At 48.6% G+C, this 16407-nt stretch overlaps 1 protein-coding gene and 1 long non-coding RNA gene across 2 annotated transcripts in view; both read right to left on the bottom strand.

The window, feature by feature from the left end:
* Window positions 1–436: 436 nt before the first annotated feature.
* Window positions 437–11783, bottom strand: LOC148143539 (uncharacterized). Its single transcript, XM_043682166.2, has 2 exons — window positions 11634–11783; window positions 437–3767 (listed from the first exon to the last, which is right to left on the bottom strand). Exon 2 carries the CDS (start codon window positions 3059–3061, stop codon window positions 2387–2389), a length of 675 nt encoding a protein of 224 aa, XP_043538101.2. The 5' UTR covers window positions 3062–3767; window positions 11634–11783; the 3' UTR covers window positions 437–2386.
* Window positions 11784–12390: 607 nt separating this feature from the next.
* The window catches only part of LOC122543456 (uncharacterized), a 33247-nt gene continuing 29230 nt past the window's right edge, over window positions 12391–16407 (bottom strand). Inside the window, exon 7 of the long non-coding RNA XR_015751262.1 lies at window positions 12391–15304. This is a non-coding gene — a long non-coding RNA (uncharacterized LOC122543456). The remainder of the gene's footprint in view (window positions 15305–16407) is intronic.

Here is a 16407-nt window from a genome sequence, read left to right as displayed (position 1 = left end):
ATTCTACTACTGAACAGTAACTGTTCCAATATTGTAACATCCCACAGACACACCATGGCAAAAAGGTAAGTTCAGAAAGCAGATTGTCTAACGTGTAGTTCTCCAATCCAGGGGGAAAGAACAGCAAAAATACAATTCTGAGAGTGAGAGAGCAAGAGAGGGAGAGAGAGAGGATAGCAGCTGGGAGAGATTCCCTGTCTTCCAGGGTCAACAGGGCTGTTTCTGCCATTATCTTTTCTGGTGCCCGAGTCAAAGCCAAGCGGTCCATCAAGCTTAAAGAAAAGTGTCAGGACTGCAGAGGTTAGAGGTGATCCATTGGCTGTGGGATCACTTAGTCCTTCAATCACTCCTTATGTTGTTTGGCCTGTAAGTAGCCCTGTTTGGGAGCTTTACCAGATGCATTCCAGCTGCAATTTGATTGAGCAAACTACCAGTCTTGAAGCAAAACACATTTTATTCAAAACACTATAGTTAAAATACAACAAAAGAAAGAAATAGTGATAACTTAACTCCCATTGGAAAATGTAACAGAATCATAAATTATTCAACTACTAAACAGCAACTGTTCCAGTATAGTAACATCCCATAACCACACTCTTGGCAGAGGCAAATTCAGTAAAATAGATTGTCTCATTTGCAACTCTCGAGTGCAGAAGGAAATAAAACATCAAGAAGATTCACAGAGAGTGAGTGTGAGTAGCAGGGAGAGATGTACTGCAACTTCAAGACCCCAGCAATGGGTACCGAAAAACTAACACTAAACATTCTGGTTCTGTGGGAGCTTGACCCCACCCATTTAGACTGCTTCTATTGATTGAACATTTTCAGAAACACCCAAGGCCTCTCAAACTGTTTATTAGCTCCGTGTACATTGATTGTCACCCCTCGTCTCAACCTTTCTTCATTAAAGACAAAACAGGACAGAAGTACACTTGATAAAGCCATCGTATCGTCACAGGCCACATGTGGCGTACAATATACACTTTTGGTCCCTATTTCAATTTGAGATACCGAGGATGGGTAGGAAGGGGCAGTGGGTCTTATGAGGAAGGGTTGGATAGGATGGGCCTGTCTCCTTTAGAGTTCAGCAGCACTTATTGAGACACACAAAAGATCCTGACGGGACTCAACCAGGTGGGTGCTGAGAGATTGTTTCCCCTTTCCCCTTGACCAGAACCGGAAACAGTTCATTTAAGTCAAGAGTCGAGCCAAAAATGTTTTTAAAATTCATTTATTCACTTACAGGATGAGGTCAGCGCTGGCTGGGACAGCATTTATTGCCCTATCTCTAATTGCCCAGAGGCAGTTAAGAGTCAACCACGGTGCTGTGGGTCTGGAGTCATGGGTAGTCCAGACTGGGTAAGGATGACAGTTTCCTTGCCTAAAGGACATTAGTGAACCAGATGGGCGTTGCCAACAATCAACAATGGATTCTTAATTCCAGACTTTACTGTGTTCAAATGACACCATCTGCCGTGGTGGGATACAAACCCGGGACCCCAGAACATTACTTGGGTCTCTGGCTTAACAGTCCAGCGATAATACCACTAGGCCATTGCCTTCCCTGAAAACGGTCAAGAGTTTGGATATTTCACAGGCCAGGGCAGATAAATCCATGACTAACGTGGAACTCTGAAATTATTGAGGGGTTGGGAGGCAGCAGTGCTAACCGTGCCACCCTCAGCATACCCTTGGACACTACGGGCAATTTAGCACGGCCAATCCACACTACCGTTCACATCTTTGGACTGTTGGAGGAAACCAGAGCATCCCCACATTGACGTGGGGAGAAGTCAGTCAACCAAGGGTGAAATCAAACACAGGGTCCTGACGCTGACCATTGCTTCTCATACTGACTAGTCTGTAGCCTTGATGTCAAAGGCAAAGGCAGTCAACTCTTGCATTTGTTTATTCATGCAGTGGGTACGAGTGTCGCTGGCTGGGCCAGTATTTATTAGCCATCCCTAGTTGCCCTCGAGAAGGTGGTAGCGAGCGGTAGGCAGAAACAATTCCATTCTGGAGGGAGCTCCAGAATTCTGGCCCAGGGACAGTAAAGGAACATTGGTATGGTGGCTCAGTGGTTAGCACTGCTGCTTCACAGCTCCAGGGACTCAGGTCCGATTCGTTGATACGCATTGAATCCACCATCTGTTGAACCCAGGTGCCCGGAACTTTACCTGGGTCAACAGTCCACGATAACATGGCCAAACCATTGCCTCCCCAGGGAGTTTCAGTGCCTCTGATTCAATTAACAGAAACAGAATATTAACTTCCACCTCCGAGCACATGAACATCAGGAGAAACAGACTCGAACTTTCGGAATGAACAGCGTTCAGTCTGACGTAACTGACTGTACAGTCGCAATGACAGAATCCATCCCCAGCGGTCACTTGTGAATTTGCTGGTGTGTCAACAGGGTGGACAGCCGAGTGAATCCCTTTCTGCACTCGCAGCAGAGGAATGGCTTCTCGCCGGTGTGTACTAGCTGGTGTCTCCGTAGGTGTTGTGACTGACTGAATCCCTTCCCACACTCGGAGCAGGTGAACGGCCTCTCCCCGGTGTGAACGCGTTGGTGGGTCAGCAGGTTGAACGACGTTCTGAACCTCTTTGCACAGTGAGAGCAGATGAACCGTCTCTCCTCGGTGTGAATTCGCTGGTGGGCCCTCAGGTCCTTAGAGTTTTTAAAGCCGTCGCCACAGTCAGAGCACTTGAAAGATCTCTCATTGGTATGACCTCCACGATGCTTCAGCAGGCTGGTCAACTGAGTGAACCCCTTCCCACACACGGAGCAGGTGAACGGCCTCTCCCTGGTGTGCACTCGCCGGTGTGTCATCAAGTTGGACGACTGAGTGAATCCCTTCCCACAGTCAGAGCAGATGAACGGCCTTTCCCCGGTGTGCACTCGCTGGTGTGTCAGCAAGTTAGAGGGATCACTGAATCCCTTCCCACACACGTGGCAGATGAATGGCTTCTCCCCGGTGTGAGTGCGCCGATGAATCTCTAGCTGCGATGAGCAATGGAACCCTTTCCCACAGTCCCCACATCTCCGCAGTTTCTTCATGGCACAAGTATCCTTTTGTTTCTCCAGTTTCAACAATCAGTAGAAGCTTCCTCCACCCTCAGAAAACATGGATATTCTCTTCTTGCAGTGGATGGTAAGATTTTTTTGTTTAGTCTATGTAACTGGAGAAAGTTCTTTCCACAGTCAGTTCACTGGCACACTCTTACTCAGGGGAGGCAGTGGTAACCCAGAAGCCCAGCTTAGTGCTCTGAGGACGCAGATTCAAATCCCACCATGGCAAACAGTGACACTATATTCAATGAAAATCTGGAAACTGGAAAATAAAACTGGTGTAATGGTGACTGTGATGGTTGTAGCATTTCACTGAGTTCTTTAATGTCCTTCAGGGCAACAATCTGCCATTGACATCTCCTCTGGCCTACTTGTGACTACAGACCCATGGCAGTGCGAATGATCCTTAACAGTCCTTTCGACAATTAGGGATGGGTAAGAAACCCCAGCTTAGCCAGCAATCCCCCACATCCAACGAATGAATGAACAAGTCTGTGTAACTGGTTGAAGATCTTTCCACAGTCAGTTCACTGGAACACTCTCCACTTGGGTGAGCGCCTGTCTCGATGCTTTTCCAGCCAAACTAATGTTTGAAATCTTTGCCCAGTGAATAATATTTCTCCTTTCACCTTTCAAGGTTGACGGTAACCAGGTCCTGACAAACCGAGTGGCCTTGATGTCTCCTATTGAAACCCTGCAAAAACAGTTCACAACTGAGAGTATTGGATCGAAGTTCACAACTGATTGACATCTACACAACTTTCCCCCCAACTCTTTTATCCTGAGAACTTTGAATAGTTTCTCCCTGTGCTGAGGACCCTGTCCTCCACCCCTCCTGGGGGATCACAGCACCAGTGTGACCTTCTTACTGGTGGCATGTTCTTCCTCTTCTTTGAGAAGACTGGCCATCTCAAACTTCCATTCAGGACAATCTTAAGTCATTCGTACAGTCACAGCAAGACACAGCATGAACACAGATCCTTCGGACCAGATATCCTAACCTAATCGAGTCCCACTTGCCAGCATTTGGCCCATATCCTTTGCTAATCACGTGTCAATCCAGATCATTCACCATGCTGCCCTAATAGCACCCATGATCTCTCAAGAGCGTGCCCATCCTAACCATCTTTGCTGAAACATAAAAAATATGCCAGTACTGTCCACTACATAGCTAATGATAGAAAATGCCGCAGAGACTCAGGAGAACAGAATTCTGAAGAAGTATCACTGGACTGCGAACTTTAACGTTTCTCTCCACCACTGCTCCAGACCTGCGGAGATTCTCCAGTAATTTATGCTTTTGCTTCAGATTCCCAGTTCTTTGTTTTAGATGGCTAATGGCATTCCCAACACTGATCCTCACACCATTCACGGTAAATGACGATCCAGATCATCAACAGCTATCTCCACAATTTCTATCCAAAAATAACCAGTTGGAAATAACTCAGAGGTTTGCATCTCATTCTCCTGAAGCAAATGAAACCACAATGCATCCCAATTGCTGCACCAACCCTGCCTGTCCTTGGGTGGCCATTAGCACCTGGCTGGGCCCCAGCTATGCCTGGCAATATCAAACAGACCCTCTTCAGTACCTACATAGGCACCGTGCCCCAACACTTCCACCAATACATCAATGTTAGCATCGGTGCAGTGTCCTGCACCCAGGCTGAACTGGAGCAGTTTATCAACATCACCCACAACTTCCAACCTGCCCTCAAATTCACTTGGTCCATCTCGGACACCTTCCTCCCCATTCGTGATCTCTCCATTTCCATCTCTGGTGACAGTCTCCAGATGGTCGTTTACTACAAACCCACAGACTCCCACAACTACCTGGACTACACCTCCTCCCATCTAGGATTCGGCAAAAACTCTACCCTGCTCTCTCAAGTCCACTCCTGAAGCTGCCTGGCTTGCTGCACTTGTGGGTGTCTCTGGGCTAAGAGGCAGGTTTGCACCTTTCCAGGGGAGGGAGGGGTGGGAGATTGCACCAGAGGAAGCTCACAGAATGGTTGGAGGACCGCTAGGGCCTCAGAGTACAATCCCGATTCCTACTGGCTCGCAGACCTGCCCATCATCTGGGGTGCTGGTGCCACCTCTTCCGGTTTCGGTGGCAGTGGTGGGACAAGGAGCCAGAGGGAAGTACTCAGAGGCCGAGGAGTTGGAGGGGAAGGCTGGAAATTTCTCGGGAGGTCAACAGATATCTTAGGGGAGCAGGGGGAAAGGGAATGGCTTCTTAAATGTGACCAATGAAAGTGAGTTTTTCCCTTCTCATCAAACCGCCACATTACCATAGGAACTGGTCGCCATCTTGTGGGCTGGAGGGGGGGCCAGCCAAGACGCATGTGCCACCAGCACAATCGGTGGGCGGGGCTTTAGGGTCACCTGATCCCAAGCTTGGTCCCAGAGCCCAGGAGGGAGCTTCCTCACCTTCAATTGGGCATCTTCTCACTCTGCTCCTCCATACAGATACTTGCAGGTCTGTCAGCATCTGTACAGAGAAGTCAGAGTTAACCGATAGTGACAAAGGCATATGGTACACTTTCCTCTATTGCTCAGAGCATCGACTGTAGGAGTTGGGAGGTCATGTTGTGGCTGTGCAGGATATTGGTTCGGGCCACTTTTAGAATATCATGTGCAATTCTGGTCTCCCTCCTACAGGAAGGATGGTGTGAAACTTGAAAGGGGGGAGTTCACAAGGATATTGCCAGGTTCGGAGGTTTTAAGTTACAGGGAGAGGCTGAATAGAATAGAATCCCTACTTTGTGGAAACAGGCCGCTCGGCCCAACAAGTCCATACCACCCTCCGAAGAGTAATCCACCCACACCTATTCCCAACATTTACCCCTGACTAATGCAGCTAACCTACACATCCCTGAACACTGGACAATTTAGCATGGCCAACTCAACTTGTGGGAGAAAATCGGAATACTGGGAGGAAACGCTCGTAGACGCTGGGTGAATGTGGAAACTCCACACAGACAATCATACAGTCATAGAGATGTACAGCACAGAAACAGACCCTTCTGTCCAACTCTAAGATTTGCTTTCCCAAAATGCAGCACATCGCATTTATCTAAATTAAACTCCATCTGCCACTCCTCAGCCCATTGGCCCAGACCCTGTTGTAATCTGAGGTAACCCTCTTCGCTGTCCACTACACCTCCAATTTTGGTGTCATCTACAAACTTACTAACTGTACCCTTATGTTGACATCCAAATCATTTATATAAATGATGAAAAGTAGTGGACCCAGCAACGATCCTTGTGGAACTCCACTGGTCACAGGCCTCCAGTCTGAAAAACAACCCTCCACCACCACCCTGTCTTCTACCCTTGAGCCAGTTCTGAATCCAAATGGCTAGTTCTCCTTGTATTCCATGAGATCTAACGTTGCTAACCAGTCTCCAATGGGGAACCTTGTCAAATGCCTTACTGAAGTTCATATAGATCACATCTACTGCTGCCCTCACCTATCCTCTTTTGTTACTTCCTCAAAAAACTCAATCGAGTTTGTGAGACATGATTTCCATGCACAAAACCATGATGACTATCCCGAATCAGTCCATGCCTTTCCAAATACATGTACATCCTGTCCCTCAGGATTCCCTCCAACAACTTGTCCACCACCGATGTCAGGCTAACTGGTGTAGAGTGCCCTGGCTTGTCCTTACCACCACATTTACCAACCTCCAGTCTTCCGGCACCTCACCTGTGACTATCGATGATACAAATATCTCAGCAAGAGGCCCAGCAATCACTTTTCTAGCTTCCCACAGAGTTCTCAGGTACACCTGATCAGATCATGGGGATTTATCCACTTTTATGCGTTACAAGACATCCAACACCACCTCCTCTGTAATGTGGACATTTTTCAAGATGTCACCATCTATTTGCCTACATTCTATATCTTCCATGTCCTTTTCTACAGTAAATACTGATGCAAAATACTCGCTTAGTACCTCCCCCAGCTCCTCACAACCGCCGCCCTGCTGATATTGGAGGGGATCTTTTCTCTCCCTCGTTACCCATTTGCCTTTAATGTATTTGTAAAAACTCTTTGCATTCTCCTTAACTCTATTTGCCAAAGCTATCTCATGTTCCCTTTTTGCCCTCCTGATTTCCCTCTTAAGTATACTCCTACTGCCTTTTTAATCTTCTAAGTATTCATTCGATCTATTGTATCAATACCTGACTTAGGCTTCCTTCTTTTTCTTAACCAAACCATCAATTTCTTTAGTCATCCAGCATTCCCTATACCTACCAGCCTTCCCTTTCACCCTGACAGCAATATACTTTCTCTGGATTCTTGTTATCTCATTTCTGAAGGCTTCCCATTTTCCATCCGTCCCTTTACCTGCGAACATCTGCCTCCAATCAGCTTTTGAAAGTTCTTGCCTAAAATCGTCAAAATTGGCCTTCCTCCAATTTAGAACTTCAACTTTTAGATCTGGTCTATCCTTATCCATCACTATATTAAAACGAATAGAATTATGGTCGTTGGCCCCATAGTGCTCCCCACTGACACCTCAGTCACCTGCCCTGCCCTATTTCCCAAGAGTAGGTCAAGTTTTGCACCTTCTCTAGTAGGTACATCCACATACTGAATCAGAAAATTGTCTTGTACACACTTAAATTCCTCTCCGTCTAAACCCTTAACAGCATGACAGTCCCAGTCTATGTTTGGAAAGTTAAAATCCCCTACCATAACCACCCTATCATTCTTACAGATAGATGAGATTGCCTTACAAATTTGTTTCTCAATTTCCCTCTGACTATTAGGGGAATCTATAATACAATCCCAATAAGGTGATCATCTTTCTTATTTCTCAGTTCCACCCAAATAACTTCACCGGATGTATTTCCGGGAATATCCTCCCTCAGTACAGCTGCAATGCTATCCCTTATCAAAAATGCCACTCCCCCCTCCTCTCTTGCCTCCCTTGCTATCCTTCCTGTAGCATTTGTATCCTGGAACATTAAGCTGCCAGCCCTGCCCATCTCGGAGTTGAAAAATATGGTGCTGGAAAAACACAGCAGGCCAGGCAGCATCCGAGGAGCAGGAGAATCGACGTTTCGGGCATAAGCCCTTCTTCAGGAATAAGGCTGGTGTGCCAAGCGGGCTGAGATAAAGGGTAGGGAGGAGGGGCGCTGGGAATACGATAGGTGGAAGGAGGTGAGGGTGAGGGTGATAGGCCGGAGTGGGGGTGGGGGCGGAGAGGTCGGGAAGAAAATTGCAGGTTAGGAAGGTGGTGCTGAATCCAGGGGTTGGGACTGAGATAAGGTGGGGGGAGGGGAAATGAGGAAGCTGGAGAAATCTACGTTCATCCCGTGTGGTTGGAGGTTCCTAGGTGGAAGATGAGACGCTCTTCCTCCCAGCGTTGTGTGGTCAGGGTCTGGCGATGGAGGCGGCCGAGGACCTGCATGTCCTTGACGGAGTGGGAGGGGGAGTTAAAGTGTTCAGCCACAGGGAGGTTGGGTTGGTTGGTGCGGGTGTCCCAGAGGCGTTCCCTGAAACGTTCCGCAAGTAGGCAGCCTGTCTCCCCAATGTGGAGGAGACCACATCGGAAGCAACGGATACAGGAAGTGACGTGTGTGGAGGTGCAGGTGAATATGCGATGGATATGGAAGGATCCATTGGGGCCTTGGAGGGAGGTGAGGGGGGAGGCACAAGGGGGATTGGTGGGGTGTGTGGACCTGACGAGGGAGTCGCGGAGGGAGTGGTCTCTCCGGAACGCTGATAGGGGTGGGGGGGGAAATATATCCCTGGTGGTGGGGTCTGTTTGGAGGTGGTGGAAATGACAAAGGATCCGGAGGTTGGTGGGGTGGAAGGTGAGGACCAGTGGGGTTCTGTCCTGGTGTCGGTTGGAGGTGTGGGAAGTGGAGGAGATGTGGTGGAGAGCATCGCCAACCACGTCGGAGGGGAAATTGCGGTCTTTGAAGAAGGAGGCCATTTGGGTTGTTCAGCAATGGAACTGGTCCTCCTGGGAGCAGATGTGGCGGAGACGAAGGAATTGGGAATACGGAATGGCGTTTTTACAGGGGGCAGGGTGGGAGGTGGTGTAATCTAGGTAGCTGTGGGAGTCGGTCGGTTTGTACTAAATGTCTGTGTTGAGTCAGTTGCCCGAAATAGAAATGGAGAGGATTAGGAAGGGGAGGGAGGAGTCTGAGATGGTCCAGGTAAATTTGAGTTCGGGGTGGAAGGTGTTAGTAAAGTGGATGAACTGTTCAACCTCCTCGTGGGAGCACGAGGTAGCGCCAATACAATCATCGATGTAGCGGAGGAAAAGATGGGGGGTGGTGCCAGTTTCCGCAGCTACACAAATGCCACTCCGCCTCCTCTCTTGCCCCCCCTTTCTATCCCCTAATGTGATCTTTTGGAACCCGATGTACCCCTCATTGCTTAAAGCCACTCTCAATACCAGAAAGTTGGCTGTTTGTGCTACGTTCCCCTGAGAATGCATCACCCCCTACATTTTCCAAAACAGCCACAGAAGACTCATGTACTAACTGCCTATCTCCCTTACCTATCCTGGAGTTAACCCATCTATGTGCCTGTATCTGCAAATTTCCCCCTTCATATAACTGCCATCCATCACATCCCCTTGATCCATTCGATCTGATAGGATCCGCAACCAACGGCATTTATTGTAGATATAATCCTCAGTAACACATAAACTCTCCCTAAAATTTGCAGCACCCACACTCTCAGACATAAACTTCATCACAGTCACACTTTACCAAGCTTTCACTCACTCAAACACACACTCTCTCACGCACACTCACAGTCTCATGGACACACATGCATATAAGTTTATGGGGTGAATTTGTATCTGTAGAATTATATTTGACAACACATTCAATTTTGCTCAATAAATGCACAGCTTGCACTCAATTATTACATGTAATATTTTATAAATTCCACTTTGGAAACAGAATAGTCTGACTCAAGACTAGGACAAAGACAGACTCTCACCTCACACCTTTAGAGATTAGATGAGATTTTCTACAGTATGGAAACAGGCCCTTCAGCCCAACAGGTCTATAACCGACCCTCCAAAGAGTAACCCACCCAGACCCATTCCCCAAACCTCTATTTACCCCTGACTAATGCACCTAACACTATGGACAATTTATCCTAACCTGCTCATCTTTGGATTGTGGGAGGAAACCGGAGCACCCGGAGGAAACCCAAGCAAACATGGGGAGAATGTGCAAACTCCACACAGACAGACAGCATTTAATGCATTGTCTGAGATGAGATGTCACCTTTTGTTATAAAACCTTAAGTTATGTCGGGAATGTGTCGTAAAAGAAGTTCTGGAATTTACACATGAATGAAACAAAACTTGAAAACCATTCTAAAAGATGAAAGACTTCACAATCCAGGTTTGGTCAATACAGAGAAACCTTGACTATCCAGGCGACATGGGTGGGGAGCATTTTGATGGGATAATTGAATGCGAGCCAAGCATTAGGACCTCGCAATCTTGCTCAGATAACCGAGGTTCTTCTGTATACCACTGCATGACCCTGTAATCTTCTGCTATAAGTTCTGCGTCTTATGATCTTAACCTCCACAACGGCAGCACAGTGGTTTGCACAGCTGCCTCACAGCGCCAGAGACCCGGGTTCAATTCCTGACTCAGGCCACTGACTGTGTGGAGTTTGCACGTTCTCCCCGTGTCTGCGTGGGTTTCCTCCGGGTGCTCCGGTTTCCTCCCACAGTCCAAAGATGTGCAGGTCAGGTGAATTGGCCATGCTAAATTGCCCGTAGTGTTAGGTAAAGGGGTAAATGTAGGGGTATGGGTGGGTTGCGCTTCGGCGGGTCGGTGTGGACTTGTTGGGCTGAAGGGCCTGTTTCCACACTGTAAAGTAATCTAATCTAAACCACTTGATGGAAGCAGCAGCGCTCTGAAAGCTAGTGCTTCCAAATAAGCCTGTCGGACTGTAACCTGGGGTTGGATGATCTTTTTACTTTGCAAAATGCTGGCACCTCCACATCATGAAGATCCCAAGGAAGAGTTGGGCGTTTTGTGATGAATGATCTTACTTCCAGCAGTCGGGGAGCCAGGAGCCAGCCCCACACTCTGGACCCTGACCTGCAGCCTCTGCAGCGCTCACTTCCGCCTGGTCAAACCACGAGCCAACGGCTGGGGCAGGGGTGGGGTGGGGTGCACGACTGCGCAGACGCCGGCTCGGTCACGTGCCCAGCGCCGGCCGCCGGCCGCGTTACCCCGGCAACCCGCCGCCATCTTGCGGGCGGCCCCCTGGACCAGCGCGCGCCTGCGCCGCCATCTCGCTCCCCGGGCCCCCGCCGGCGGCGAGAGACGCCTGTCACGGTCAGCTTTCGGCGCTCAGAGGCCGCGGGGGAGGGGCCGCCCTCGTCTCAACACACAGACCACAGACGGACAGAGAGGTTTTCCGAAGAGGAGGAGGAGGAGGAGGACAGGATCGCGCTCGGGCCGCAAGATGGCGGCCGGTTGCCACGGCAACGGGGCCGATTTCTTTTTTCGCATCGTTCGCGTCGCGGAAGGAAAAGCCACCCATTGCCGTTTACCTCGGAGGAGCTCCCCTCCCTCCCACAGACGTCCGCTGACCCGCCGGGGTTTTTGTTTTTAATTTCCGTTTTCCCCGCCGGTCCCTCTGCGTCTCTCCAAACCGTCGCCGGCTCCGCGAGGCGGCCGGAAGAGGCGGGGACTCCACCCGCTGTGGGCGGGGGCGGGGGCTGGAGAGTGACAGCCGCCTGCGCCAATGGGACACCCGGGTACCGTCCCGCCTGTCACAATGGGAGCTGCGACCAATCAGGGAGCGTCCTCCGGGGGGCGGGACAGCGGCCGGAAAGACTCAGGGTTGTTGTTGTATCATAGCATCCCCACAGTCTGGGAACAAGCCATTTGACCCAACAGGATCTGGATGAGAGCGGGGCTGGAAAAGCACAGCAGGTCAGGCTGCATCCGTGGAGCAGGAAAATTGACGTTTCGGGCAAAAGGAATAGAAGCAGGGTACCTGCACGGTGGAGAGATAAATGAGAGGGGGAAGTGGTGAAGGTAGTATAGAGTACAATGGGTGAATGGGGGTGGGGATAGAGGTGATAGGTCAGAGGGGAGGGTGGAGTGGATAGGTGGAAAGGAAGATAGGCAGTGGGGCAGGTCATGGGGACAGTGCCGAGCTGGAAACCTTCGCATAAACCAAATCATCCGCCGACATTTCCGTCACCTCCAAACGGACCCCACCACCAGGGATATATTTCCCTCCCCACCCCCTTCCACAAAGACCATTCCCTCAGTGACTACCTGGTCAGGTCTATGCCACCCTCCCATCCTGGCACCTTCCCCTGTCACTGCAGGAATTGCAAAACCTGCGCCCGCACCTCCTCCCTCACCTCCGTCCAAGGCCCCAAAAGAGCCTTCCACATCCATCAAAATTTTACCTGCACATCCACCAATATCACTTATTGCATCCATTGCTCCCGATGCAATCTCTTACACTGGGGAGACTGGATGCCTCCTAACAGAGCGCTTTAGTGAACATCTCTGGGACACCCACACCAATCTACCACACCAGTCTGTGGCCTAACATTTCAACCCCCCTCCCATGGAGGTCCTGGGCCTCCTTCACCATCGCTTCCTCACCACCCGACACCTGGAGAAAGAACGCCTCATCTTCCGCCTCAGAACACTTCAACCCCAGGGCATCAATGTGGACTTCACCAGTTTCCTCATTTCCCCTTCCCCCACCTCACCCCAGTTCCAAACCAGCCACATTTGACCCAACAAGTCGAAACTGACCCTATGAAGAGTATCCCACCCAAACTCGTTCACCTGCCCTGTTTCTCTGCATTTACCCCTGACCAACACACCTCTGAGCACATGGCCAATTCACCCTAAACTGCACTGTTAACTCAAAGAAAATCTCGGAGCACATAAAGTAAGTTTTAATATTAAAATTTTTATTTCGATTAAGCCAGCTAGAGATCAATAGTCTATAGTCCAGAGTTTCAATCAAGATATCCCTGTTTGGGTTAAAGAGAGATCTCGGATTTTTAGCAGCATATTTTATAGCCCTTATGTGCATAACAATTTTATGTTTTTTCATTTCCCACAATATAATGTTTCCACCTCTAATTAATAGTCCCATAATTAAAATTAGATGATTAATATATTTTAGTCTTGTTCTCACAGATCAAAGACAAGGCTATTGTTTTAAAATGTTTCTTCATCTTTTTGCGTCAAAGCAGATAAAGCTAAACATTTATCAGTATTGTATTCCTTTGCTTTGTCTGGGAAAGCAGACCTACAAAGTTATGCCAAGAGTCTCACATTCTTTATTTCAATCTCATGGTCACTGACTTCCATTTTAAACTCGTCAGACAAATTATTATTGCGAGATGGAGATTTAAAATGGAGGCTTTCAATCGTTGATTCCCCAATCTTTGGATTGAGAGTGGAAACTGGAGCACCCAGAGGAAACCCCACACAGACATGGGGGCGGAGAATGTGCAAATTCCATACAGGCAGTCACCCAAGAGCAGAATTGATCACTGCCTTGAATATTTCATATTTTAAGGTAGCATATGTACAGGGCCTGAGTATCAGAGCTGTGTGGAAGAGTCAGAGGGATGACTGCCTTACACACGAGAATCTCTAGATTCAGTGGGGAGCCAACACCAGAAATGGGCTGCATCTGAGTTTAACCAGTTGTCTGCAAGCAAAATGCAAACTATTTGGAGAATCTCAATTGTGATTTGAACCAAACCATCTACAAGATTCAAGAGCAGCTTTTCCCCCCCGTTTATCAGAGTTTTGAACGGACCTCTGTAACGTTAATGTTGATCTCTCTCACTGCACCTTCTCGGCGGCTGTAACACTGTTTCCTGATGCCCATTCTTACCCTGTTTAAAGTATGATCTACCTGTAACAGCACATAAGGCAACAGGTTTCTCTGAACCTCATATGCATGACAGGGAGTAAATCAAATCCTTAAATCTATACAGTGTGGAAGGAGGGCATTTGGCCTATCAAGTCCATACAGCCCCTCTGAAGAGCACCCCATCCCTATAACCCTGCATTTCCCATGGCTAAACCACTAAGCCTTCACACCCTTCTACATAACGTGCACTTTTAGAATGGCCAAGCCACCTGACCTGCACATCTGTGAACTGTGGGAGAAAACCAGAGCAGCTGGTGGGAATCTACACAGTTGCTCAAGGCTGGAATCAAACCCAGGTCCTTGGTGCCGTGAGGCAGCAGTCAGTGCTGACAACTGAGCATGGTAGCTCAGTGGTAAGGCCTTATTGTCTGCTGACTTTGATGTGTAGCCGTTTGAAGTAAAGATGGTGTTGGAGAATGGGAGCGCACACCTTCATGTCTGTGGTGTTGGAAATGTGCATCAGGAAAGAAATGGTGAGCAATGTCCTCACCTGGAAAGGATTGAGCAGGTCCCCAAATAGAGGCAAGAACACACACCCAGAGAGGGCCTCAGGGCTGGATAGGGTCTCAAGGAGGGTGTGGGGAAGGATTTCAGAGTAAATACTATGGCTACAAGAGCAGGTCAGAGGCTGGGAATCCTGCAGCAAGTAGCTCACCTCCTGACTCTCCCCTAGTAACTGGTCTCAGCATTAAACTAGAATTCAGCAGTGTGATGGAATACTCCCCAATCGCTTGGATGGGTGCAGCTCCAACAACAGCTCGACACCATCTTTGTCAGTGCAGACCACCCCCCCATCCCAAACTTGATTAGCACACAACACTCAGTCCCTCTACCACTGACACACAGTGGCAGCAGCATTTGGCATCTGCAAAAACTCCAGCAGCAATTCTCCAAAGTTCCTACCACAGTACCTGCTACCCTTACCATCTTGGAAGGATGAGGGGCAGCAGATGCAAGGGGGAACACCATCTCCTGCAAGTTCCCCTCTGAGCCCCCCAACACACAGACATGGCATCCCAGTTGGGAATGAAATGAGCCATTCCTTCAGTGTTGCTGGGGTCAGAATCCTGGGACTGCCTCTCTAGCAGAACACTTTGGGGTGTCCAGACATAAAATTGGAGTGGGGGTGAGTGCAGTGGTTGTAGAAGGCAGCTCACCACCATATGCCCGACAGGGTGGCACACTGGCTCACAGCGTCAGGGACCCTCGTTTGATTCCAGTCACAGGCGACTGTCCGTGTGGAGTTTGCACATTCTCAGTGCCTCCCCGTGGTTTTCTCCGGGTGCTTTGGTTCCAAGTCTAACAAAAGATTAGGGTATTAGTCAGCCCTTACCAATCATCTCTCGGACCTGAACAGGATGCAGAATATCAAACATTGTCCCCAGTTAGAATGTACTTGTTAGCTATCTTTTAACTGGGCCATTATCTCTTTAAGAAACTAACAGACAAAACACCACTTATGTGAAGTTGCATGAATGAAACTCACACGGTCAAATAGTAAACAAATCTCACAATCCAGCTGCAGTAATCAGTAAAACATCCTTTATTTTTTTTATTAAGTGCAGATACAATTTCTAACTTATTTAGAGCATGTTGACTTTCCATTTTTTACTAACATTTCCCAACTTAAAAGACAATAGGACTGACACCTCTTAATGATGAAAACAGACCAGACAGACACTTATAATCTGACCAGGAGTAGCACCCAGCATTAAACACATACAGTCACAGAGACAGAGATGTACAGCATGGAAACAGACCCTTCGGTCCAACCCGTCCATGCCGACCAGGTTCCCAACCCAAACTAGTCCCACCTGCCAGCACCCGGCCCATATCCCTCCAAACCCTTCCTATTCATATACCCATCCAAATGCCACTTAAATGTTGCAAATTGTACCAGCCTCCACCACATCCTCTGAAAGCTCATTCCACACATGCACAATCCTCTGTGTGAAAAAGCTGCTCCTTAGGTCTCTATTATATCTTTCCCCTCTCACCCTAAACCTATGCCCTCTAGTTCTGGACTCCCCGACCCCAGGGAAAAGACTTTGTCTATTTATCCTATCCATGCCCCTCATAATTTTGTAAACCTCTATAAGGTCACCCCTCAGCCTCCGACGCTCCAGCTCCAGCCTGTTCAGCCTCTCCCTGTAGCTCAAATCCTCCAACCCTGGCAACATCCTTGTCAATCTTTTCTGAACCCTTTCAAGTTTCACAACATCTTTCCGATAGGAAGGAGACCAGAATTGCATGCAATATTCCAAAAGTGGCCTCACCAATGTCCTGTACAGCCGCAACATGACCTCCCAACTCCTGTACTCAGTACTCTGACCAATAAAGGAAAGCATACCAAACGCCTTCTTCACTATCCTATCTACCTGTGACTCTACTTTCAAGGAGCT

Source organism: Chiloscyllium plagiosum, unplaced genomic scaffold (assembly GCF_037043375.1).
Source record: "Chiloscyllium plagiosum isolate Xiang-an unplaced genomic scaffold, Cpla_swu_hap1 HiC_scaffold_27, whole genome shotgun sequence".
In the NCBI taxonomy this organism is placed as follows: domain Eukaryota; kingdom Metazoa; phylum Chordata; class Chondrichthyes; order Orectolobiformes; family Hemiscylliidae; genus Chiloscyllium; species Chiloscyllium plagiosum.
The sequence above is the reverse complement of the archived record's forward strand: the minus strand, read 5'-3'. Positions and strand labels throughout refer to the sequence as shown.

Bases quoted from the DNA above. Each gene is read 5' to 3' on its own strand.
- LOC148143539 (XM_043682166.2), bottom strand. From the start codon at position 3,061: ATGAAGAAACTGCGGAGATGTGGGGACTGTGGGAAAGGGTTCCATTGC.